Genomic DNA, 24,699 nt, shown 5'->3' on the forward strand with positions numbered 1-24,699 from the left:
AAACAAAAAGTTATTCTGGGTATATTTAAAACATTTTTAAGAAATATTTTTATTTCCATATTCACAAGAACCATCTAGCTAATTTGCAAATACGCTTACTTCTGGGTGTCACTCAGAGATCCCTGTTCTCTAGGTTTGGGAGTGGAGCCCAGGAACCTACGTTTCAGACCATTCTTTGAGCACTATTCGACTCAAAGCTACTTTCGTATTTTCTATCTTTCAAACTATTAATTTTAGAAATGCAAAGAGGGGAAGGCAAAAACTCCTGTGGCTTTCAGAAGGAACAAGAATGAGTAGCTCACGTCGTGCCATGTTGTAAAACTTTTCCTCAGTTTGCAGATCTTCTGTTCCTGGGGAGGAAATTAGTTCATTTTCACCGAGTAATTAACCGTCTTTCAAGCGGTTCCGTCCATGCCTCTCAGGATGACCCCCAAAAGTCATGAACTCATCTTCGCAGCGTAACGTAAAGCTCATCTCGTCTTGCCTGCCCTCACAGGGGCCTCTGGGACCGGGTTCTCTTCCCGCCACAGGGGCCCCTCCTCGGCCTGCCCTTTGGGTCCAATCCTCACAGAGGCGCTCCGCGCGACAAGTCTTGGCGCCAACCGGGTGGCGGCGCTGTCCGCCCCGCGCGCGGCCGCCTCAGGCCCGAGGGAGGCGGAGGCACGGCCGGCAGAGGAAGGGGAGGGAGCGAGGCGCGCGCCCTGCTCTCGCGTGCTCTCGCACCGCTCGCGTGACCGGCTGGTGTGTGCGCCAAGGACCGGCTCCCGGGGGCACGGACGGCCGGGCGCGCGCCGCTGCGAGGGGCGTCCGGGTCCCGGTCGGCGGACCCGGCCGGCGCGAGGTGCGGGCGGGCCGCGGGGGTCTCGGGCGGACACGGGCGCACACGCTCCCGGAGGAGCCTTCTCGGAGGCTGCTCTTCCTCGGCCAGACGGAGAGCGGCAGTGTCTCCCCGCCCAGCACACACTCGCCCCGCGTCTCCCCCCGCGGCGGCTGCTCCTCCTCGGCACCGCCAGCCCCAGCGCCGCTCCGGGGCGGGCGGCGGCGGCGGCGGGACCCGCGGAGCCGCTTTGTGTGCAGCCCGACGAGGGGCGGCGGCGCAACCACCTGACAGAGGCCCGGGAGCTCGATGCACCTTCCGCCCGCATGAGGAGGAGGAGGTAAAGGCGGCGGCGGCTCGGCTCCCGCCCTCGGTTGGTGGAGGGAGGGGACGGAAGGGGAGACCAGAGCGGGCGGGTGGGGGGGGGCGCGGGACCGAGGCCCGGCGGGGCTGCCCGGAGGTGCCAGTAAGGCCTCGGCAGCGCCGGACGGCGCCGAGCAGTCGGGGTCGAGAGAAGCCGCCGGGGCCCCTCCGCCGAAGTTGAAGGAACAAAATGTGAAGTGCGGAGCCGCGTCAGCCGCTTCCTGGCGTGGGGTTTGGGGTGGAGGGCGGCTTGTTTTCCCCTCCCGCGGGACAGGGGAGGGGCGGGAGTGTGGCGGGGACGCCGGGGGTCCCGAAGCTCGGCCCGGCAAAGGCGTTCGTTTCCCGGAGCCACCGTTGCGTGTGGGTCGGGTTGAGTCCCTAGTTTTGCGGCCTAAGCCGAGCCCTATAGGCCTCGCGTCTCCTTTCCCGAAGGGGACTGGCCGGGCGGGGACTCGGAGCTTCTCTCCGACCGAGCGGGGGCCGTGAGGGCCTCGCCGGGTTCGGGATGCTGCCAAACTTCGGACCTCGGTGCTTGGGGGTGGATTTCATTGTGAACGGCGGAATGGGAAACTCCTGGCGCTTGCTCGGCGCTTCCCGCGGCCGCTGGGGCCGGAGAGCCCCGTGGGCCCGGGGCTGGCGGGGCCCGCGGGAGTGGGGGTGGCGGGGCGGCCACCAGGGTCCAGGCCCGGGGAGGGGCGCGTGGCGGGGCCGCCGCCGAGTCCCCGGGCCTTCCCGGAGAAAGGGCCCTTTGCAGATTAGAGATTTTTGAAATGAAAAAAGAGGTTACAAAGTCTCCCTTTTCTCGCTGAACTTTTGTTTTCTGACCGATAGAGGCCGGTAGAGGACTGTGAAAGAAAAGTTGTCCCCCAGGATGGACTTCACCGCGCAGCCCAAGCCTGCCACTGCCCTCTGTGGCGTCGTGAGTGCAGACGGGAAGATCGCTTACCCTCCGGGGGTAAAGGAGATCACCGACAAGATCACCACGGATGAAATGATCAAGCGACTGAAGGTAAGCGACTGGACACAGTGTTCACACTTCAGACGTTTGTGCTCCGTCCTGTGGTATTAACTGTACTGCTAGGCCTGGCCTTTACAGTTTCACCTACCTGGGCTTTTTTAGGTATTTTATCATCTCGTTTTTTACTCTCTCTGAAAGGTATTGTTCTTTCTTGGCTGTATCTTTGAATAGTTCTGTAGGTATGTAATCATTATGGGAAATTAAAAGGAATGTGCTTGTTTTTTCAAACATGAGAATTTAAGTGCTTTTTAAATAACTTTTTTCTAGAAATATTTATGAGAATGCTGTTCAGAGTAGCTTACAACCTTAAATGGAGGCAGTAGCTTGCCTAGGAGGGTTCCAATTTCCGTTCATTTCTGAGGAGATCGATTTATCACCAAACCATTTTAGTAAATGGTCAGCAATTTTCTAATATCCAGAAGCTTGAATATGAATTTAGTATTGTTAAACTTTGACAGAATGTACTGACTTCAAAATTCAGACGTGAAGTAAGGTGATGATTTAGGTCCACATGTTCAAAGGGGTTTTCAGGAGAATATTTTAGCTCTTTTTAAGTTAGCTTATTTAAGCCATGGTGATCTTAAGATTGAGGTTGTAAGTTCCAGCCTTATGTTGGTCAGCATTTTGCTTTTTTCTGTTGCATGGACATAGATTGTGCCTACAGCCTTATAAGATAGTGCTGTTCTTATTAAGGGATCAACTTGATGCAATGGTTCTCAACCAGTTATTTTCTTTCTTTCCTTACTTCCCTCTTCCTTCCTTCCTCTTCCTTTCATTCAGGTAGGCTCCACCGCCAGTGTGGAGCTCAGTGCAGGGCTTGAACTCAGGGCTGTGAGATCAAGACCTAAGCTGAGATCGAGTCCAGGACTAAAGCAACTGAGCCAGCCAGATGTCCCTCAGCCAGGGCATATTTGACCCCCAGGAACATTTGTCAGTGCTGGAAATTTTTTGGTTGTCACAACTAGGGCCAGAATGGAGCAAGGAGAGGGAAAGACTTGAGGCAGGAGATCCAGATAGGAAACTGGTAAAAGTGTAAGTGAAAGATGTTGAAATCTTGAAGCTGGGCTAGTGGGAAGAGAGGTAGGGAAATATCCAAGAAATGTTTCAGAGTTAGAATCAATTAGACTTGGTGGGTGGTGAGGGAAGAAACAATGATGACAGTGTTTCTAACTTGGGCAACTTGATGAAATGTATTTTTAGGGAATGATCTTGCCCCTTTGTTCTAGAGCTTAGTATATAGTGCCTACTAAATGTTTTTGATGTTGTGAGTGCTTAATGAATATTTAAAGTATTCCTTTACCTTAGTTCTTAAAATCTAATTAGATCCTGCAATTTGTTGACTCTTTTTTGAAGGAAAATGATTACAGTACCTTCCATTAAAATAGATTTGATACTAGAGATTATACATGAGGCGAGGTCCTTAATTGATGCTTTTTAAGGTTGTATTGAATGGTGTTGCTGAAAAATTATGAAATGCAAAGCTATTAAGTAAGCAATTTGTATCTTTTAATTTTTATTTTCATATAAAACATAACGAAATCTTGAATTCTAGTGATGGATAATCCATATGTACTTTTTCTACTTGAGGATAGAGTGTCAGAAATGCCGTTGTATAAATGGACATGTAACCAAGTCTAGAATGAGCTTTGGGTTAGGATGTCATTTGTTATGAGTTCTTTTGGAAGTTAAAATTGACCTGCATTTTAACCAGTTTGAATGTCCTGCTAAAATTTCGCTTTTCTTAAGAATCTTATGATTTTGTTTTCCCCTTGTTTTTCTAAGTCTGTTTTTGAATTGGGCTCCCTGGTTAGTTAAAGTAGTACTGTCTCAATGGAAGCATAGATTTTTAATAGTGTTTAACCAGTTTTGATAATTTTTGTGTTTATTAAACCCTTAATTATGGGCAAATTTTGTAAATTCAGTAGTTTTTTTAATTATAGCGTAGCAACAATGTTTAAATGCTGTATAAATGCAAACTGAGCTTAAAGAAAGGTAAAATCTTAGTGGAATTCAGAGATGTTTGGTCCATTCTCTTCAGTTTTCAAGAATGGGACAAATATTTTTAACAAAACCATAATTTTAGAGTTAGAAGGATGTTAAAAGAAATTCTAGAACTCCCTGTATTTCACAGATAAGAAAATTTAGGGCCAGAGTTGCCAAGTAACATGTATGGAGATCAGTCAGTCATAGAGTGGCTTAGTGGCAGAACCAGGACAGTAGCGTCTAATTTATTTTCATTCTTATAGCTGATTTTCTTAAAAGGATCTAAGTATAACTAAGAAGTCGTGATTTTTTTTTTTTTTTTGCAATAAAAAAAGAGAAGGGAATCAATGAGTTAATTTGATCTTTTGCAAGGAGATAATAGGACAGCATTTTTTTTTTTTTTTAACACTAGAAGCAATTGTAAGCTTTTTCAAGAAAGTTTTGAAGCTTTCTTGAAAATGGTTCTTAGAGTATGTTTTTGGAATAGCTAAGATATACTTTTGGGTATATATTATAGGTTTTAATTTCAGTTTTCAAAGAAGTATTTTAAATATTTTTACACTTCCAATCACACTGGCCTTCAGTCAGTTCCTTGAACATGCCATGTTCATTTCTACCTAGACAGATTCCACATTGCATGACCCATATGTGTACTCTTTTCAACTTCCTTTGTCGTTCGTGTGTTCACCTTTTGTCACTCATTTGTTGTTCTTAAGGGAAGCCTCTTAGATTCCCCATTACGTGTTCTTTTAGCTCCTTCATAAAATTTTTTACAGATCTATTACATTCATGTGTATGTTTATTGGTTTGTCTCCCCAACTCTGTGTAAGCTTCATGAATACAGGTACCATGTCTCTTTTTGTTCACTTTTGTACCCTGCCTGCACCACATTTAATGCAAATAATTGGTCAGTGGACAAATGAATACTTTGTATTAATATTGGGTTAGAAAAAATAATAATAGTAGATTAGAGAAATACCTATATTTTGGAAATGAAGGATAATTTGAAAATATTTTGAATTGCAGCTAAGTCTTTACCACCAAGTTTGCATACCAGAAAGATACCATGGATATTTAGAATTTTAGATCCACAAGATAGCTTAGAGGTTATTTGGTTCTGTTCTGATTTTCCAGATGAAGAAATGGAGTCTGTGATATTGTGACCAACCCTAGTTACAGAAAGCTGAAAACTTTCACCAACAGTTTTGTTGCTTAGGGTAGCCCGGCTGGCTCAGTTGGTAGAGCATGCAACTCTAGATTTCAGTGTAATGAGTTCAGGCCTCATGTTGGGCGTGCAGCCTACTTTTTAAAATAAACAAACAGTTTTTATTACTTAGATAAGTTACAATTATATATTAATTTTAGAGATATTAAAGGCCATACAAAGTTACCTGTTAGAAAGGACAGCTGATTGTTTACTACTAATGGTACATTAAGGAACAAGGTTTATGGTTCAGGAGCAGCCTTCCTTCTGTATAGTTAAGGATTCTGAAACTAATGTAGCAGTCATGTCTGATAACTTTAATAACATTAAAAATACACCTATAAACAGTGTTGTACAAAATTCCATTAAGTGCTTCTATGCACAGTTTATTATACACAGTTGGTTTCAAATCATGTATTAATACAGAACTACATGCTGCTCACATTTTTTTTTTTTTTTAAGATTTTATTTATTTATTTGACAGAGAGAAATCACAAGTAGTTGGAGAGGCAGGCAGAGAGAGAGAGGAGGAAGCAGGCTCCCTGCTGAGCAGAGAGCCCCATGCGGGACTCGATCCCAGGACCCTGAGATCATGACCTGAGCCGAAGGCAGCGGCTTAACCCACTGAGCCACCCAGGCGCCTTTTTTTTTTTTTTTTGGCTAACATTTTATTCCTTCCTTTCTTGCTATTTTGGAAGTGGAAGGTCCTTGATAAGCCTTGATTTTTAGAGAGAGGGATGGACCAGGTTGAAGATTTATTTATTTATTTAAGTAATGTCTGTACCCAACATGGGGCTTACTCAGGACCCCGAGATCAGTAGTCACACTCTCCAGCTGAGCCAACCAGGGGCCATGAAGATTGTTCCTTATATCCACTTATTACCTGATCTTAGGGTTCAGTACCCCAGACAGTTCTCTGGCTATTAACTTCATACCCAAATATGCAATACTCATTCAGTCACAGTATTATATCAAAATCCTTACTCCTTTGGGGTTAAGAATTGGGAAAGATTAAATAAATAACAGGGTTTCGTTGTTCTTAATATGTTCCCCATTTTTTCTCCCACCAGCTGTTACTTCTATATTTTTCTTTGTATTTTTCCTGTCATCTTTGTCTTTGTGTCAACCATTCCCTCTGCCCCACACTCTTCTCCTTTCTATGGTATGGTTTGTTTGATATAGTTAGGAATTAGGATATGGTGGGCTTGATTTAAGGGAAGGGCATCTCTCTTTTCTCATCAATTGTAGGTTGTGAGGGGAAGAAGAGATTAGGAGCAGAGGAAGGCCAGCCATGAATTCTTTCCTGTCTTTCCTCCAGGTGGATCCCAGAAATAACTGTTTGGATTATAATTATTTTCACTTCCATAAAAGATTTTTATAATCCCTAAATGCCACATAGGATGCTGATTTTATATATAATTCAGTATTAACTGCCAATCTAAAATTTGTTCATATATTTTATTTTAATATTTGTATTAAATCTTCTTTGCAGAAGAATCTGCTAGGAAATTAAAAAATTAAATAGGCAAGATTTCTTAAAATGAAGTCCTGTAATATAGCCAATATGTATTTGGGGAGTAATGCTAACTAGCACAGTTCTTCTTTTAGACTTGCATTTGTATAGAGGAACTATTCTGCTGTGTGAAGAACTACCCCAAACCTAGTGGTTTAAAACAGTGAAGTCTTGTTTTGTTTTTTTAATTTTATTGTAAAATATATATAATAGATTTTACCATTTTAATCATTTTTAAGAGTACAGTTTTGTGGTGTCAAGCACATTCACATTGTTGTGCAACTGTCGCTCCAAAACTGTTTTATATTCCCTACCTGAAACTTTGTACCCCCTAAACAGTAACTCTTGGGGCACCTGGATGGCAGTGGGTCTTGGTTAGTGGTCTGCCTGCAGCTCAGGTCATGATCTCAGGGTTCTGGGATGGAGCCTGGTGTCCATTGCATCAGGCTCCCAGCTCAGGTGGAGTCCGCTTCTCCCTCTCCGATTGCCCCTCCCCCTGCTGTGGGAGCGCAGGCGCACGTGTGTGCATGCACGCGCTTGCTTGCTCTCTCTCAAATGAATAAATGACGGGGTGCCTGGGTGGTTCAGTCGATTAAGCTATTAAGCGGCTGCCTTCAGGTCAGGTCATGATCCCAGGACCCTGGGATCAAGCCCAGAGTCAGGCTCCCTGAGCCTGCTTCTCCCTCTCCTTCTGCCCACTCTCCCCCACTTGCAGGTGCACACATGCTCACACTCTCTGTTGAATAAATAAGTAAAATCTTTTCAAAAAAAAAAAAAAGAAATCTTAAAAAGACAATAACTCTGATTCCCCTTTCCCCACCTGAAACTTTCCCCCAGCCAGGGGCAACCGTCTTTCTACTTTGTGTCTCTGAATTTAACTATTCTAAGATTCTAGTATAAGTAGAATCATGTAGTGTTTGTCCTTTTGTGGCCGGCTGTTTCATTTAGCATAATGGCTTCAAGGTTCACCCATATAGTATGTGTCAGAATTTACTTCTTAAGGCTAAATAATATTCCACTATGTGTATATAAAGCATCTTTTGTTTTTCCATTCATTTGTCAATGGACACCTGGGTTGCTTCTACCTTTTGACATCTGCCGCTTTTCTTCTTTATCTCACATATTTTGTGAATCAGGAATTTGGGCAGGCTTGGCTTGACTTGATTATTCTTCTCCATGTTCCTTACAGTTCTCATTAATTTCTTCAGCTGGTGTCTAAAACTGGTCTAGAAGAGCCACACTGGTTTCTCTTAAACACTTCCTGCTTTGGTAGGAACAGCTGTAAGGTTGAACTCAGCTGGGCCCTTTTACCTATCTGTGATGTAATCTTTGGGCTTTTCTGTGGGGTCTCCCTCACAAGGTAGTTGGACTCAGGCTCTAAGACACCATGGAGGAAGTTGCCAGTACTTTTTAAAGGCTTGGTACAGAATTGGCAATGTCACATCTACTTTACTGGTTAAAGTAGCCATTGCCCATTCTACATTCAAGGGTAGAAAAAAATGATTTGATTTCTCATTGGAAGAAGAAAGAAAGAATTTGTAGCCATCTTTAGATAGATTAATCACAGGAACTCTTCTGACAAATCAGAGTATACCAACTGTAGACTCTGTAGCAGTATTCATAAACTTGAAAAACACTTCACTTTCAAAAATAATAGTATATTTTTATAACCAACTTGCTAGATTTGTGAAATTTATTTTAAATACTGTAAGAAAAATTCATAGAAATTCCTTTATGTGCTGAGTAGGGAGAAATTATATGTGGGCTTCTCATGATTTGATCTTAGAATCCTGTTTCCTTTATTATTTGAATTTTTACTGGAGAGTATTGCTGCGTAATGATGATGATTTTTCCACTTCCTACTCCTTTTTAAGAATTACCTCAACTTTGAATTTTGAGACATTTGAACCTCTGGAAGAGTTGGAAAAAAATTGTACCTTCAACACCCATATCCCTTTCTTTAGGTTTACCAATTGTTAACATTTTGTGGCCTTTGTTTGCTTTTGTTTCTCCATATACACACAGAGGGAAATAGACATGATACACTTTTTTATACCAATACATATATTGCGACATTCTGCTCATGAATGCTTCAGTGTTCTTCTTAGAATGATGATCTTTGGGGCAGCTAGGTGGCTCAGTCAGTTAAGCATCTGCCTTCTGTGGAGGGCATGATCCCAGGACCCTGGGCTTGAGCCCCACATACTATATAGGTGAACATAAAATGTTGCCCCACTGAGCAGGGAGCCTGCTTCTCCTTCTCCCTGCCACTCCCCCTGCTTCTACTGTCTCTCTCTCACTATCAAATAAATAAAATGTTAAAAAAAAAAAGCACACAGAAATCCCCAGTGATCATTATCCCACTCAAACTTAAAATTGGTGCAGTGTTATCTGTTATCCTGTTCATAGTAAATTTCTCCCAGTTGCCCTAAAAATGACCTTTTAAAAGATGGAGTTTTTCCTCTATCCAAGTTTCAGTATAGGATCATTTGTATATGTTACATCTCTTTGGTCTCCTTTTTTAAAAGATTTTTATTTGTTTTAGAGAGAGAGCACATGTGCAGGGCAGGGGTCAGAGGGAGAGGGAGAGAGAATCTCCAGCAGACTTTGCTGACTACAGAGCCTGATGCAGGGCTCCCTCTCAGAACCCTGAGATCATGACTTAAGCTGAAGTCAAGAGTCGGAGGCTTAATTGACTGAGCCACTGAGACGCCCCTCTTTAGTCTCTATTTAATCTAGAAAGTTCTGTCACCATTGTTGGAGGAGGGGAGTCATTCATGATGTGACATTTTTGAAGCATTGGTCTCATAGGAGTGTCGTAATCTGTTTTTGTCTCATTTCGTTGTGCTTAGGTTGAACTTTTTTGGCATGTACTTTACCATGCAAGTGGTGATGTGTAGTTAGTTTCCTTTACATCATCAGAAGGCACAGAATGTCATTTTGTCCTATTGGTTAATGCTAAGTTTGATTGTTTGGTTATTATGGGTAAAACTCTTTCATTGCAAATAATCCCTTTCCCAGCTTTGCAATTACTAAGTAGTGTTTAAAGTGAGAGTTTTTAAGAATAATTTGTTTTCCAACAGTTTTTACTTAACTTTGGTGGTTATAAAATTTTGCCTTTTTTTGATTCTGTCATTCCTTCTTACATGTGTTAGCTGGCAAAGAGCTGGGAAAGAGCCTTCGCCCTGTTCCCCCAACCTCCCTCCTTTTTTTAAGAGTTTATTTATTCATTTGAGAGACAGAGTGCACACAAACAGGGGGAGAGGCAGAAGGAGAGGGACAAGCAGCTCCCTGCTGAGCCAGCTGGAACCCTGTTGTGGGGCTGGATCCCAGGAACTAGAGATCAGGACCCGAGCCAATGGCAGACACCTAACTATCTGAGCCTCACCTACTCCCCTTTTTAAAAAAATTATTCATGAAGTCTTCATTCAGTGCATTATAGTCTGCTGTCTTTATTTCCTTTGAGAGTCAAATTATCCCAAAATGAGCATGCTGGCTTTGGTGTATTTTGAAACATCTAGTGTCTTTTCGACATGTCTCTGAGTCTTTGAGCATTCCTTTGTTTTCTGGCGCAACCTGTTCACCTTGTGCTTTCTTTCCTGCTCCAGATTTAGATAGGTCATTTTTTTTCCAGAGTCCTATTTCCATTCTAGTTAGAGAGAGGTGTTTGTAAACCAAGGTCCTAGCGTGGGCATTGGGTTCGCATAGGTAGTAGGATGTAATTTTTCAGTCCCTTCAGTGTGTAGAGTTAGGAAATGTAGATACATAATTTAAATCATGAGTTCATTCGGTTCAGTTAAAATCCAGCACCACAGGGACACCTGGCTAGCTCAGGCAGTAGAACATGTGACTCTTTCTTTCTTTCTTTGTTTTTTAAGATTTTATTTATTTAATTTGGTGAACAGGATTGGGGGAACAGAGGGAAAGGGACAAGCCAACTCCACCCTGAGCTTGGAGCCCATTTTGTAAGGCTGATCCCGGGACCCTGAACTGAAATCAAGAGTTAGGCCCATAACAAACTGAGCCACCTAGGTACCCCAATGCACGTGACTCTTAACCTTGTGGTTGTGAGTTAAAGCCCCATGTTGGGGGCAGAGGTTACTTTAGAAAAAAAAACAATGCAGCGCCATGGTGTTTCCTAAACTTCCTCCATTCCATATTTATACCATTTTTCTGCTACAGTATAAATCCTGTTTTCCTTTAACTTTGATAAATTTATTTCCTTGTACTACCCAGCTGTAAGCTCAAAAAAATTTCACTACTATACCAGTATCCTTACATGATTTTTTTTGCAGTTTTGTTGTCCCCCTAAGGTTGATAGAGTACTGTATTTGTTGAATTTGAATTCTTTTGTGTAAGTGATATCAATTTTGTGTACCATTGGTTTCTTTCTGTTTGTATTCAGTTTTTATACACACAATACGTTCAATTTCCACACTGGTATATGTGATCCTTGCTTGACTTTTTTTTATTTTGCTAAGAAATGCATAACATAAAATTTACCATCTTGACTGTTTTTAAGTCTACAGTGCAGCACTGTTAACTATGTGCATTTTTTGTGTGTGTGCGCCTCCCTCTGCCCCCTCCCACATATGTACGCATTGTTAATAGGACAGATCTGTGTAACTTTTTCATTTTACGGAACTGAAACTATGTACCCACTGAATAACTCCCTCCTTTTCCCCTCCCCCTCAGCCCCTAGGAACCACAGTTCTATTTTCTGTTTCTAGGGGTTTGACTACTTTAGATACAACCTATGAGTAGAAGCACATTTTATCTTTTTGTGACTGGCTTATTTCACTTAACAAAATGTTCTCAAGTCTTATCTGTGTTGTAGCATATGACAATTTTTTAAGGGCTGTATAATACTCCATTGTATGTATATACCACATTTTCTTTATATGGTGATCTGTTGATGGATATTTAGGTTGTTTCTGCTTCTTGGTTATTGTGAATAATACTGCAGGGAACATGCGTATGCATACATCTTTTTGAGGTCTGTCTTCATTTCTTTTGCATATATACCCAGAATATATACTACTGGATCATATGATGATTCCATTTCAATTTTTTGGAGGACCCCCCCCCCATACTGGTGCCATAGCAGTTACACCAGTAGTGCACAAGGGTTCTAATTTCTCCAGATCCTTACCAGTGCTTGTTATTTTCTGTTTTTGATAGTGGCTCTCTTTCTTTCTTTTTTTTTTTTTTTTTAAGAATTTTATTTATTTATTTGACAGAGAGAGAGACAATGAGAGAGGGAACACAAGCAGGGGGAGTAGGAGAGGGAGAAGCAGGCTTCCTGCTGAGCCGAGAGCCCCATGTGGGCCTCAGTCCCAGGACACTGGGATCGTGGCCTGAGCAGAAGGCAGACGCTTAATGACTGAGCCACCTAGGCACCTGATAGTGGCTATCTTAATAGGTGTGAGGTGATATCTTGTAGTTTTGATTTGCAGTTCCCTGATGAGTGGTGCTTAGCATTTCTTCATGCTTACAGGCTATTTGTGCATCTTCTTTGGAGAAATGTCTATTCAGGTCCTTGGTCCATTTTTTTAATCGGTTTGTTTTTCTGTTGTTGTTGAGTTGGAGTACTTGTACTCAGTTTTAGGAATTACTTCATTCTTTTTGTTTAATTTTACATGTTTCAAGAGTCAGTAGTATATAAAAACTTAAACTTTTCAGAAGCCTTACTCCCATCCTTATCCTTTCCATGCACCCACACACTATCGGTAATCATTTTCGGGGTGCCTAGGTGGCTCACTTGGTTGTGTGACCAACTCTTGATTTTGGGTCAGGTCATGATCTCAGGACCCAAGAGAGCCAGGCTGCTGCCCATATCCCCCGTCTTCAATCTGTGTACAGCTTCACACTCCTCAGGGAGTCTGCTAGAGGACTTCTCTTCCTCTGCCCCTCCCCCACTCATACAGGCATATACATTCTCTGTAATAAAAATAAATAAATCTTGTCATTTTCATTAATTTATGGTCTGTCCTTTCTGTGTTGTCTCCCTTTTTATTCAGAATGTTGACTACTGGGGTACCTGGGTGGCTCAGTCAATTAAGCATCTGCCTTTAGCTCAGGTCATGATCTCAGGATCTTGGGATCAAGCCCTGCCTCAGGCTTTCTGCTCAACAGGAAGTCTGCTTCTCTCTCTCTCTCTCTCTTACCCTGCCCCTCACCCTGCCCATTCTCCCTCTCAAATAAATAAACAAAATCTTAAAAAAAAAAAAAAAAAAAAAAAGGTGGACTACTATATGTACTCTTCTGTACTTTGCTTTTTTTCACCTAGTATATCCTGGAAATCACTCCATTTTCACTTGGAAATTTCCATATCTGGAAATCGTTTTTGATTCTTTTTTGTTGTATTTTAGTACTATATGTGTAGATGTACCAGTTTATTCAACTAGTCTCATTGTTACATTTGAGATTGTTTCTGATATTTTGCTATTACAGATAATCCTAATGTCAGTATCCTTGTTCATGTTTTGTATTTGTAGAAGTGTATCTTCAAGGCAGATTTCTAGGAGTGGAATTGTTGGGTCAAAGAGTAAATTTATGAGTGAATTTTTTTTTTTTTTTTTTAAACTGGTCAGATTCTCCTCCATAGGTGTTATACCATTTTGGACTTCTACCAGCTAGTATAGGAATGGTCAGACTCATAATGTATTCTTAAATAATGCCTACTTTTTTTTTTATTTTTTTGAAAATTTTATTTATTTGTCACAGAGAGAGAGAGAGAAAGAGCATGGGCACAAGCAGAGGGAGAAGCAGGCTAATCACTGGGCAAGAAGGAGCCCGATACTAGACTTGATTCCAGGATCCTGGGATCATAATCTGAGCCAGAGGTAGACACTGGACCAATTGAGCCACCTAGGCATCCTGTAATGCCTACTTTTAAATTAGAAAATTGGCAAATTAATATGTTGCAAAAAACCCATTTTATTAACTCCCAGCAACAAGAGTTCCTTATGGGAATGATCAAACTTACGTATCACCTTGAGGTTCAGAGGGGTAAGAACCCTATTTTTATCTCCTAAAAAACCCAAAGGGAATTGAGTGACTTCTTTAGTTTCTAGGTTTTTTGTTGTTGTTGTTTTGTTTTTTTTTTAATTTGTTTAAAGAAATGATGTGTGGAGATGGAGACAAAATGTTAACAACAAAGATGGTATTGAAATCAAGTTTCACTTAGGTCTTAATTCAAAACCTGGAATTAAATTGAAATTAGGTGAAGTCATATTAAAAACCACATATGAAATAAGCGACATTGACTGGTATGTAGAATGCCAATACCATGATATTTTTTTTTTTTAAGTAGTCTCTATACATCATGTGGGGCTTGAACTCACGACTCCACGATCAAAAGTCGTATGCAGTATGGACTCAGCTGGCCATATACCCTTGTGATGTGATGTTTTAAAAGTTGGGAACTGCTATAATATGTTTTATTTTTCATGTTTTAAAATTGTTAAGATCAACCATTTAAAACTTCTACCAAGGTAGGAGCATTGTGATTGGTCCTGTTAAAACCAGCCCTTAATAGAGCACCTGGGTGGCTCAGTGGGTTAAAGCCTCTGCCTTCAGCTCAGGTCATGATCCCAGGGTCCTGGGACCAAGCCCGCATCTGGCTCTCTGCTTGGCAGAGAGCCTGCCTCTCTGCCTACTTGTGATCTCTGTCAAATAAATAAATAAAATCTTTTTAAAAACCAGCCCTTAAATAGCATTAGTCCATTGGGGAAAGTGGATTTATACTAGAATAATACTGGAATGGATTTCTATTTATATGAAGAAAGAATATTTGAGATTATCTTATATAATTTATAAATTAAATGCCAATTACTAGCATTGTGGGTTTTTTTGGATAAAGAAGTGCTATGAGGGGCACCTGGGTGGCTCAGTGGGTTAAGCCGCTGCCTTTGGCTCAGGTCATGATCTCAGGGTCCTGGGATCGAGTCCCGCATCGGGCTCCCTGCTCGGCAGGGAGCCTGCTTCCCTCTCTCTCTCTCTCTCTCTCTCTCTGCCTGCCTCTCTGTCTACTGTGATTTCTCTCTGTCAAATAAATAAATAAAATCTTTAAAAAAAAAAAGTGCTATGAATTTTGATCACCATGCAGTTTTATGGAGAAGGTGATGGGCTGGAATTTGAAGGGTCAGACTGTGGTAGACAAAGAGGTGGTAACACATTACAGACAAATCAGCAGGATCAAAAACTGAGTGGCAGAAGCATGCCTGGTGTGTTTGAAGAAAATGAGTAGAACAGTTTTGGTAGAGCTAATGCATCTTAAAAGAGTAGTTGGGAGAAAAAAGAGGAAGGTACCTCTAGAAATTGTTAAAGTCCTTAAATGCCAAAGAAGGGAATTTGAGTTAAAAAAAACTCAACACATTTGTGCTGAGGAGTCAGTTGGTCTCTAACACATTTGTGCTGAGGAGTCAGTTGGTGTCTAAGTCATAGTATTGCATGATTAACAAAGCTAAGTGATCAAGCAGTTTCTTTATTCATGAATGCCACCTTTATGGCTGATATGTGGTCTTTTTGTCCTCATTTCTAGACCAGCATCTTTGATTGAACAGTAATCCATTTCTAATTGATACTGTCTGAATAGATCTGTTAGTTGGTGAGAGTTTAGTTATATGACACTAGGTGTGAAGACTGGGTGAGTAAAATTTTAAGAGTGGTTAGTAGAATTTTATGTACTAGACTGGCATATGAATTGGACTTTTATCGCATACTTACTGCTTGTTTTTTCCAAAATTTTTAAGAATTTCTATTAGGGGGGCGCCTAGGTGGCTCAGTGGGTTAGGCTGTTGCCTTCGGCTCTGGTCATGATCTCAGAGTCCTGGGATCGAGCCCCACATCGGGCTCTCTGCTCAGCAGGGAGCCTGCTTCCTCCTCTCTCTCTGCCTGCCTCTCTGCCTGCTTGTGATCTCTGTCTGTCAAATAAATAAATAAAATCTTAAAAAAAAAAAAAAGAATTTCTATTAGGAATTTAAGTGAATAATAATAAACTGATGCTAAATTATTAAGTTTAATACTTGAAAATTAAACTTGTATTTGGACATGTGTAATTTATTGGACAATGTATAATTGTTCTGTAATTTCAAATGTTTGAATTGAGTATCCTTCACCTAGCCATTATAAAATAAATAGGTGAATTTTTCATTATAGAAAAAAACAATCCTTAAATAAAAATGTTTAAGGATTGAGTAAGCATGTGTAAGAAGACTAGTTGGTTTTTGGCAGAAGTTTAGAAAATGGTTTTCTTCTTGAAGCATGTGCCTAAATAGTTTTGAAAAAAGTGGTAAAAATCATGAGGTAGTAATAAGACGAAATTGATTTTAGATCTCTTGGAAGTAATTGTGATTTTTTCTATTATATTCATTTCTCATCCTTTATTTGATACTTTAGCAGGTTTTTAAAATTATAATACCTGTTCTGCTTGTTCTTTATATTTTTCTATACATTTTTATTATTCACTTAATGCTTTTTTTTAATAGATGCTGGTTTTGGGTTTTTTTTTTTTTTTGGTTTCTAGATTTCATTTAGTTATTTGACAGAGAGAGAGATCACAAGTAAGCAGAGAGGCAGGCTTTGGGGTGAGGGGAAGGGGGGAGGGAGCGGGCTCCCTGCTGAGCAGAGAGCGCAATGCGGGCCTCCATCCCAGGACCTTGAGATCATGACCTGAGCCAAAGGCAGAGGCTTAACCCACTGAGCCACCCAGGTGCCCCTAATAGATGCTTTTTTTTAAGAGCAATTTTAGTCCTTAGCAAAATTAAGTAGAAAGTACAGAATTCCATCAATTCCTATCTCCTCTCCCCCACCATTACATCCAACACCAGAGTAGTATGTTGTTATAGTCCATGGACATAAACATATCATCATCACCCAAAGTCCATATTCCTTTTTTTAAAAAACTTTTTTTAAATAAAAAAATTGTTTTAGGAGCACCTGGGTGGCTCAGTGGGTTAAGCTGCTGCCTTCGGCTCAGGTCATGATCTCAAGGGTCCTGGGATCAGCCCCGCATCGGGCTCTCTGCTCAAGGAGCCTGCTTCCCTCCCTCTCTCTCTCTCTGCCTGCCTCTCTGCCTACTTGTGATCTCTGTCTGCCAAATAAATAAATAAAATCTTTAAAAAAAATTTAAAAAAAATAAAATAATTGTTTTACAAAGATTTTATTTATTTATTTGAGAGAGAGAGAGAGAGACAGAGTGAGAGACAGAGGGAGGTCAGAGGGAGAAGCTGAGAGCCTCATGTGGGACTCGATCCCAGGACTCCAGGATCATGACCTAAACTGAAGGCTCAACCAACTGAGCCACCCAGGTGCCCTAAAAATAAAATTTTGATACACTGTAAATGTCTTATGTTCTGATCTTCATTGAACAATATAGCATGAGTATATCCATATCATTAAATAATCCTTTAAAATATGATATTTTAAAGCATTTATTTTTAGACCAATTTTTTTTAAAGATTTTATTTATTTATTTGATAGGCAGAGATCACAAGTGGGCAGAGAGGCGGGCAGAGAGAAAGAGGGAAGCAGGCTCCCCGCTGAGCAGAGAGCCTGTTGTGGGGCTCAATCCCAGGACCCTGAGATCATGACTTGAGCCGAAGGCAGAGGCTTAACCCTCTGAGCCACCCAGGTGCCCCATAGACCAGCTGTTGTTTCAGAACAAAACTGAAGGAAAGGTACAGAGATTTCCCATATACTTCCTTCCCCCAACACATTTATTGCCTCCCCCATTGTCAGTATCACTTAACAGGATGATACATGTCTTACTCCCTAACGAACCTGTGTTGACACATAATCACCCAAAATCCATAGTTTACCTTATGTTTATTCTTGGCATTGCACATTCTTTGGGTCTGGGCAAATGTATATTTATATATATCCATCTTTATAATAACAGTGTATTATTTTCAGTGTTTTCAGTGCCCTTCCTATTTATTTTTTACTGTGAAAAATCTCAAATGTTTATTTTTTATGTATTACTTACGTTTTTTATCTAAGTTGAATGTATTGTCCTCTTAATATTCTTAATTTTGACTTTTCTTATTTGGCCAAAGTGGAGCTTTAGGTGCTGGTTTTAACTGGATGGAAAAGATTATAAATCTTGGGCATACTCAGCAGCTTTTAATCTAGATAGCAGTTCTCAGATTTTTAGAGTTTTAAAATATCACCTGGTGCTTTTAGAATTAGATACCTGATTTATTAAAAAAAAAAAAAAATAGATAATTGGTAATCTCCCACCCCTCTACCCCCAATTTTGTAGTTTAGGGGTGGCCTCAATTTTCTGCATTTTTTTTTTCTGCTGCATTTTCGTGAAGCCCCTCTGGTATTCTTGATACAGAGAATATACACTGAGAACCCAGAAATATATCTTACTTTCCTTATTGCTAAATTTCATATTAACTATTCTCAAAAATTTTGTCTAAAAAAGATTTTTTAAATTAGTTACAGGATTTTTACGTTAAGTTTCAATACTAATTTTTAACAGAAGCCCAAATGCTGGGGCGCCTGGGTGGCTCAGTGGGTTAAGCGTCTGCCTTCGACTCAGGTCATGATCCCGGGATCCTGGGATCGAGTCCCGCATCGGGCTCTCTGCTTGGCGGGGAGCCTGCTTCTTCCTCTCTCTCTTTCAGCCTGCCTCTCTGCCTACTTGTGATCTCTGTCTGTCAAATAAATAAATAAAATCTTTAAAAAAAAAAAAAAGCCCAAATGCTTAATCTATCAGATACTTTAAAATAATTATGCTTCTTTTGCATAAGTATGCTGAAGTATGCTGAAGTATGCTTCTTTTGACAGTGGATCTGTCTCCCCATCTCCCTCCTGTCTGTTTGTTTTTAAGATTTTATTTATTCATTTGACAGTGAGAGAGGGAACACAAGCAGGTCAGTGGGAGAGGGAGAACCAGGCTTCCCGCTGTTTAGGGAACCCAGTATGGGGCTTGATCCCAGGACCTTGGGATCATGACCTGAGCAGAAGGCAGATGCTCAACAGCTGAGCCACCCAGGTGCCCTTCCCCCTGATTTTGAATGCTGGACATTATGTATAAAAAACCAGACTGAGTTAAATAATATTTATGTACAGAAGTAAACATACTCTTTTGTCAGGTTGTTAGTGCAAGGGATTGAATCAGTTCTTAACTGGTTGAACTGGATTTGCTGTATTTTGCTTTAGTGTGTGTGTATGTGTGTATGAATACATCTATTCCAATCATTTTTTTAAAATGTATTTCAAAGTGAGTTGCATTCGTCAGTATACGGTACCTCTAAACCCTTTATCACAGATAGCATTAATTAGAATTCACAGCATAGTTTTTTAGTGTGGGAGGGTAATATACATATCTTAATAACACTATTTGGTGAGTTTTAGCTGGCTCTTACTCACATATAACCCAAACACTTATCATGATACAGAACATTACCTTCACCCCAGAAAGTTCCCTCATGCTCCCTTTGGTTAATTTCTGCCCCTCTCCCGCCCCCACAGTGGTAATCACAATACAATCACACCTAATTTAGGTTTAAAAAATTAGTTTTGCCTCTTCTAAAACTTCATGTAAATAGAACTACACAGTATGTATTTACTCTTGTGCAGATCCTCCGTCATACCTCATAATGTTTTTGAAATTCGTCCATGTTGTTGCCTGTATCATTAGTTTGTACCTTTTCGTGGCTCCACATTATTCCATTGTATGACTGTTCCAGTGTGTTTTCCATTCTTGTATTGATGGAAACTTGGACTCTTTGTGTTTTAGGCTATTATGAATGTATTATACACATTCCCGTACAAGTCATCTTTTGGACATATGCTTTGATTTATATTGGATAAGTACCTAGGAGGGCAGTCATTGGATCATAAGATAGCTTATGTTTAATTTATCTTTTTTAAGATTTTAGTTATTTAATGGAGAAAGAGAGAGAGTGAGAAAGAGAGCAAGAGCATGAGTGGGGTGAGAGGCAGAGGGAAAAGTGGACTGCCCGCTGAGCAGAGAGCCTGATGTGGGACTCCATCCTGGGACACCAGGATCATGACCTGAGCCAAAGCCAGACGCTTAACTGACTGAGCCACCCAGGCGCCCCAGGTTGTATTTAATTTAGGAAGCAACGGCTAGTCTTTTTCCCAGAGTGGTTATCTTTTTCCCAGAATGGTGGTTCTGTTTTACAGTTCCACCAACAATGTATTTTTAAGGAATTTGTCCATTTCTTCTAAGTTTTGTATCCACATAAAGTAGGTATTTATATTACCATCTTTTTAATGTCTATAGGATCTGTGGTGATAGTCCCTTGTTGCATTGCTCATGTTGGTTCTCTTTTTTTAAATTGGTATGTTTAGCAAGAGCTTTGTTAAATCTGTTACTTTTCAAAGATCTCACTTTTGGTTTTGCTCATTTTTTCTATTGCTTGTTTTTTTCTATTGATTTCTCTTCTTTTTTCTATTTCATATACAGAGTTTTCTCAACCTCTGCACTCTTGCCAGTTTAGACCAGGTAATTCTTTATTTTGGAGGGCTGTCTTGTGCATTGTAGGATGGTTAGCAGCGTCCTATGAATGTACCCACTAGATGACAGTTGCAGGCTCCTCCATTCCAGTAATGACATCTGAAAATGTTTCCAGATACTGTCCAATGTCTCCTGGGGGCAAAACCACCTTGGTTGAGAACCACTGTCTTAACATAAGCTTTTTTTTTTTTTTTTTTTTTTTTTAAAGATTTTATTTATTTATTTGACAGAGAGAGATCACAAGTAGGCAGAGAGGCAGGCAGAGAGAGAGAGGAGGAAGCAGGCTCCCCGCTGAGCAGAGAGCCCGATGCGGAACTCGATCCCAGGACCCTGAGATCATGACCTGAGCCGAAGGCAGCGGCTTAACCCACTGAGCCACCCAGGCGCCCCTTAACATAAGCTTTTTAAAGCTATGCATTTCTTTTAAAACACTTTTAATTGCATCTCACTAGTTCTGATGTTTTCTTTACCATTTAGTTAGAAATGCTTTTTCATTTTCCTTGTGATTTTTTTTCTTTGAGTCCTTCAGAAATGTGTGATTTAATTTCCAAATACTTGAAGTATTTATAAATATCTGATTGTTAATGATTTCAAATTTAATTCTGTGGTCAGAAAACATATTCTGTAAGATTACAGTCTTTTGAAATCTGTTAAGATTTGTTTTTTTGGCTTACCATATTGGCCTCTCTTGGTAAGCATATCATGTGCACCTGGAAAGAATGTGTGTTTTATTTGTTGGACACAGTATTCTATAAGGTTATTTAGTGTCCATTTTGTTAGGGGATTGAGATTCTTATTTATTATCAAAGTCTTAACTGATTTTGAAAAACTTTGGCCAGTTTTGTTGCTGAGAAAGAGTGATAAAACCTCTGTGAATGTGAAATTATATATTTCTCCCTTAATTCTTTTGGTTATTCTTTCATTTATTTTATAATTGTTGTAAGACACATATCATTGGATTTATGATTGTTAGGTCTTCCTAATAGGTCAACCATTTTAGCATTGTGAAATGTTCTTCATGTCTAACCTCCACCTTTTTTATAGTTTTTGTCTGCATTATATATTTTTCCACGTATTTTTTTAACCAATATTTAACATGCATCTGGCATGTGGTTGGGTTATGCTTTTTAAATTTTTTAATACCGTTTTTATCCATTTTAGCAATTTGTTGCATAAATTGGAATAAGTCACATTTAATTGATGTGGTTGGATATATGTGTACCATTTCATACTTTTTTCTCTTTGTCTCACCTGTTTGTTTTTCTCTTCTTTTCTGTCTTTTATTATGCTGTTTTTTAGAATTCTGGTTTAATTATCTATTGGCTGTTTAGGTATACCATTTTGTTCTTGTGTCTGTCTACGTCTGGTTGCACAGGGATTGAAATACACCTTTACTTTTTACAGTCTTAGACTTTTATTTATACTACTTTATGTAAAATGTAATAATCTCTTATCAGTATAGGTCCATTTATCCCCCTGCCTTTATGCCACAGATATATTTATAACCCCCCATTGTCTTTTAAATAAGACCCCCTCCCCCGTCTTTTAAATAAGTTGCAGGGGAAATAGTCTTATGTTTGTGCACTTATTCCCATTTCTTGTTGTTTTTCATTCCTTCCCAAATACTGGATTTTCTGCCTTATTATCATAAGGGTTTGAGGACCCTCCCTTTAGTGTATATTTTAGTGAGGATTTGCTGAGGTAATTTTATGTAGTTTTTATTGTTTGAAAATGGCTACTTTACCTTCATTTTTAAAGGTTATTACTTTTTTTTTTTTTTTTTTTAAGATTTTATTATTTGTCAGAGAGAACATACACAAGCAGGCAGAGGCAGAGAGAGAAGCAGGCTTCCCACTGAGCAAGGAACCCTGATGTGGGACTCAATCTTAGGACTCTAGGATCATGATCTTAGCTGAAGGCAGCAGCCTAATCCACTGAGCCACTCAGGCATCCATTAAAGGATATTACTTTTTGCATATAAAATTCTAGGTGGACAGTTCCAGTGCTTTGAAGATGTAGTTCCACTGTCTTATATTCTTTAGTGTTTCAGATGAAAAGTCAGTGATTATATGTATTTTTGTTCCTTCTATGTAATCTGCAGTTTCTAGCTGCTTTCAAGATATTTCTGGCTTTTTTATTTTCAGCAGTTTAACTGTGATGTTCCAAAGGGTGTGTTTCTCCAATTCTTGTCCTTCCTTGGAATCACTGTGCTTCCTGAATCTGTAAATTTATGTCTTTAAGCAGACATGGAAAATTTGGGGTCATTTCTCTTCTAGGATCCAATTACACATATGTTAGATTTTTTAATGTTGCCCTCAGATCACTGGGACTCTGTTTCCTTTTTTTTTCAATAATTTCTCTCTGTGTACTTTAAACTTGATAATTCCTATTAATCTATATTCAAGTTTACCTACTTTTTCTTATGTCATTTTCAGCCACACATACAGCCTGAAAAATGTAAAGTCCTAGGGACTTGGGAGATGATCTATGTGGCATTAACATATGTGTTTCTTTCCTCTATATGTTTTATAATTTATACATAACTAAAATATATAAACCAGAAGTGTAACATTCTGTTAATTCTTACATATGTATTTACATACAATCATAATCCAGATCAAGATGCAGAACATTTCTGGCACCCCAGCAGGCTGACTTGTGTTTCCTCCCCAGAGATAGACACAATTCTGATCTCTATCAAAAGTTTTGTCACAAAACTTGGTACAAATAGAATTATGTAGTACATACTCTTTTATGTCTGGCCATTTTATTAAACATCCTTGTCCAAGATACAACTTGATTGTTAGGGGGTGCAGTAATTTCTTTTTCATTGTATGAATATACCAAAATTTATTTATCTGTACTGTTATTGGTGGGTGTTTGGGTCAATAGTTTTTTTGCTTTTCTGAATAACACTTCTGGAACATCGTATGTGTTTTTTTTTTGGTGGAGACGAGGACTCATGTATCTTGGGAGGTAGACTTTTTGAAGGGGCCGGATAGTAATTTTTTTTTTAAATACTTTATTTATTTATTTCACAGATCACAAGTAGGCGGGGTGGGGGAGTGGCGGGGTGGGGGGTGGGGAAGAAGCAGGCTCCCTGCTGAGCAGAGAGCCTGATGCAGGGCTCCATCCCTGGATCCTGAGATCATGATCTGAGCCTAAGGCAGAGGCTTAACCCACTGAGCCACCCAGGTGCCCCCAGATAATAAATTAGTAAATATTTTATCCTTTGTGAGCCAAGAAGATACTGTATAGGTACTTACAGAATAAGAGGAGACAAATTTCCACTAATTTTTTAAACAAAATTCAAAACTTAATAAAGCTTCAATACATTTTTTGGTAATACAGGTCTGTTCATGTGAAAAATGGAATTCTTGTTGGTGGGGAGAGTGGAACTAATATTTCACTTAATTGAGGTTTAAAGTTCGTGTTCCCTATCACCAAAATTGATTTCAGATGTTCACCTGTTAATGCTAATCTGTAATGAAATTTTGTGTATTTCATTTGAAAGTCTTTTTTCACAGAGCTAGATATTCCCAAATATTGTTATCTGTTTATGAGCATATGGTTTTAATTGAACATATTCATTGCTTGGGAGGCATTTGCAGAATTCTTTTATATTCTTCTGTTGATAATTGCCTTTTAGCATGTCATTACATTATAGATTAATTGCTTCCAGTTGGAGGGTAGATGGAAGCTCCTCAAAGGCAGTTTGAAATGGGCTTTAAAGTGTGGAAATATCCTATGCATGTGTTTTAAAGTCCTAAAAATGCTGTTGGAATTGGAGTTTGAGCTTGGAAATGGAGATCTCACAAGAAGGAGCTTGACATTTCTTGTGATTGAGCTAATGTTATTTGTTGAAATAACTTTAATATGTCTCACATAGAAGTGCATTATAGTCTTGTAGTTAGTTACAGCTGAATTCATTTAGAAACATTACCAAGTCAGCAGCCAAAGCTACTTTCTAAAGTCATTCGGTGTTTAAAAATACTAATAACAAATACTGTCAGTTAAGGGTTATTGAATGCTGACAGAAGCCGAATACTACTGGAGTGATACTGGCAAGAATAGCAAGAAAAACAAGAAGGATGTCCTTTTTCTCATTTCCAGCCCTCTCAATCACTTTACTTGCAGTCAAAGACTGCAGTGTGTTTTCCAGGATTCTGGTCTTAGTATCAGAAACAGGATATAGAAGGGTGGATTTGGAGTTGAGAGACTCTATGTCAATAATTAGCACACTGTTCTACTGATATGTGAACTTCCACAGAACAAGAATGATTATTTCATGTTTTCATCTAAC

At 39.8% G+C, this 24,699-nt stretch overlaps 1 protein-coding gene across 2 annotated transcripts in view; it reads left to right on the plus strand.

The window, feature by feature from the left end:
* Window positions 1-1,016: 1,016 nt before the first annotated feature.
* The window catches only part of PDS5A (PDS5 cohesin associated factor A), a 143,731-nt gene continuing 120,048 nt past the window's right edge, over window positions 1,017-24,699 (plus strand). Inside the window, exons 1-2 of one of the 2 annotated variants that reach the window (XM_059163195.1) lie at window positions 1,017-1,157; window positions 2,012-2,189. In XM_059163195.1, the coding sequence (XP_059019178.1) occupies window positions 2,052-2,189 (138 nt within the window). In that variant the 5' untranslated portion in view covers window positions 1,017-1,157; window positions 2,012-2,051. Of the gene's footprint in view, window positions 1,158-1,243; window positions 1,378-2,011; window positions 2,190-24,699 lie in introns of those variants that run through there. The other variant, XM_059163187.1, reaches the window with a different exon arrangement.

The sequence above is a fragment of the Mustela lutreola genome, chromosome 1 (genome assembly GCF_030435805.1).
Source record: "Mustela lutreola isolate mMusLut2 chromosome 1, mMusLut2.pri, whole genome shotgun sequence".
NCBI lineage: Eukaryota > Metazoa > Chordata > Mammalia > Carnivora > Mustelidae > Mustela > Mustela lutreola.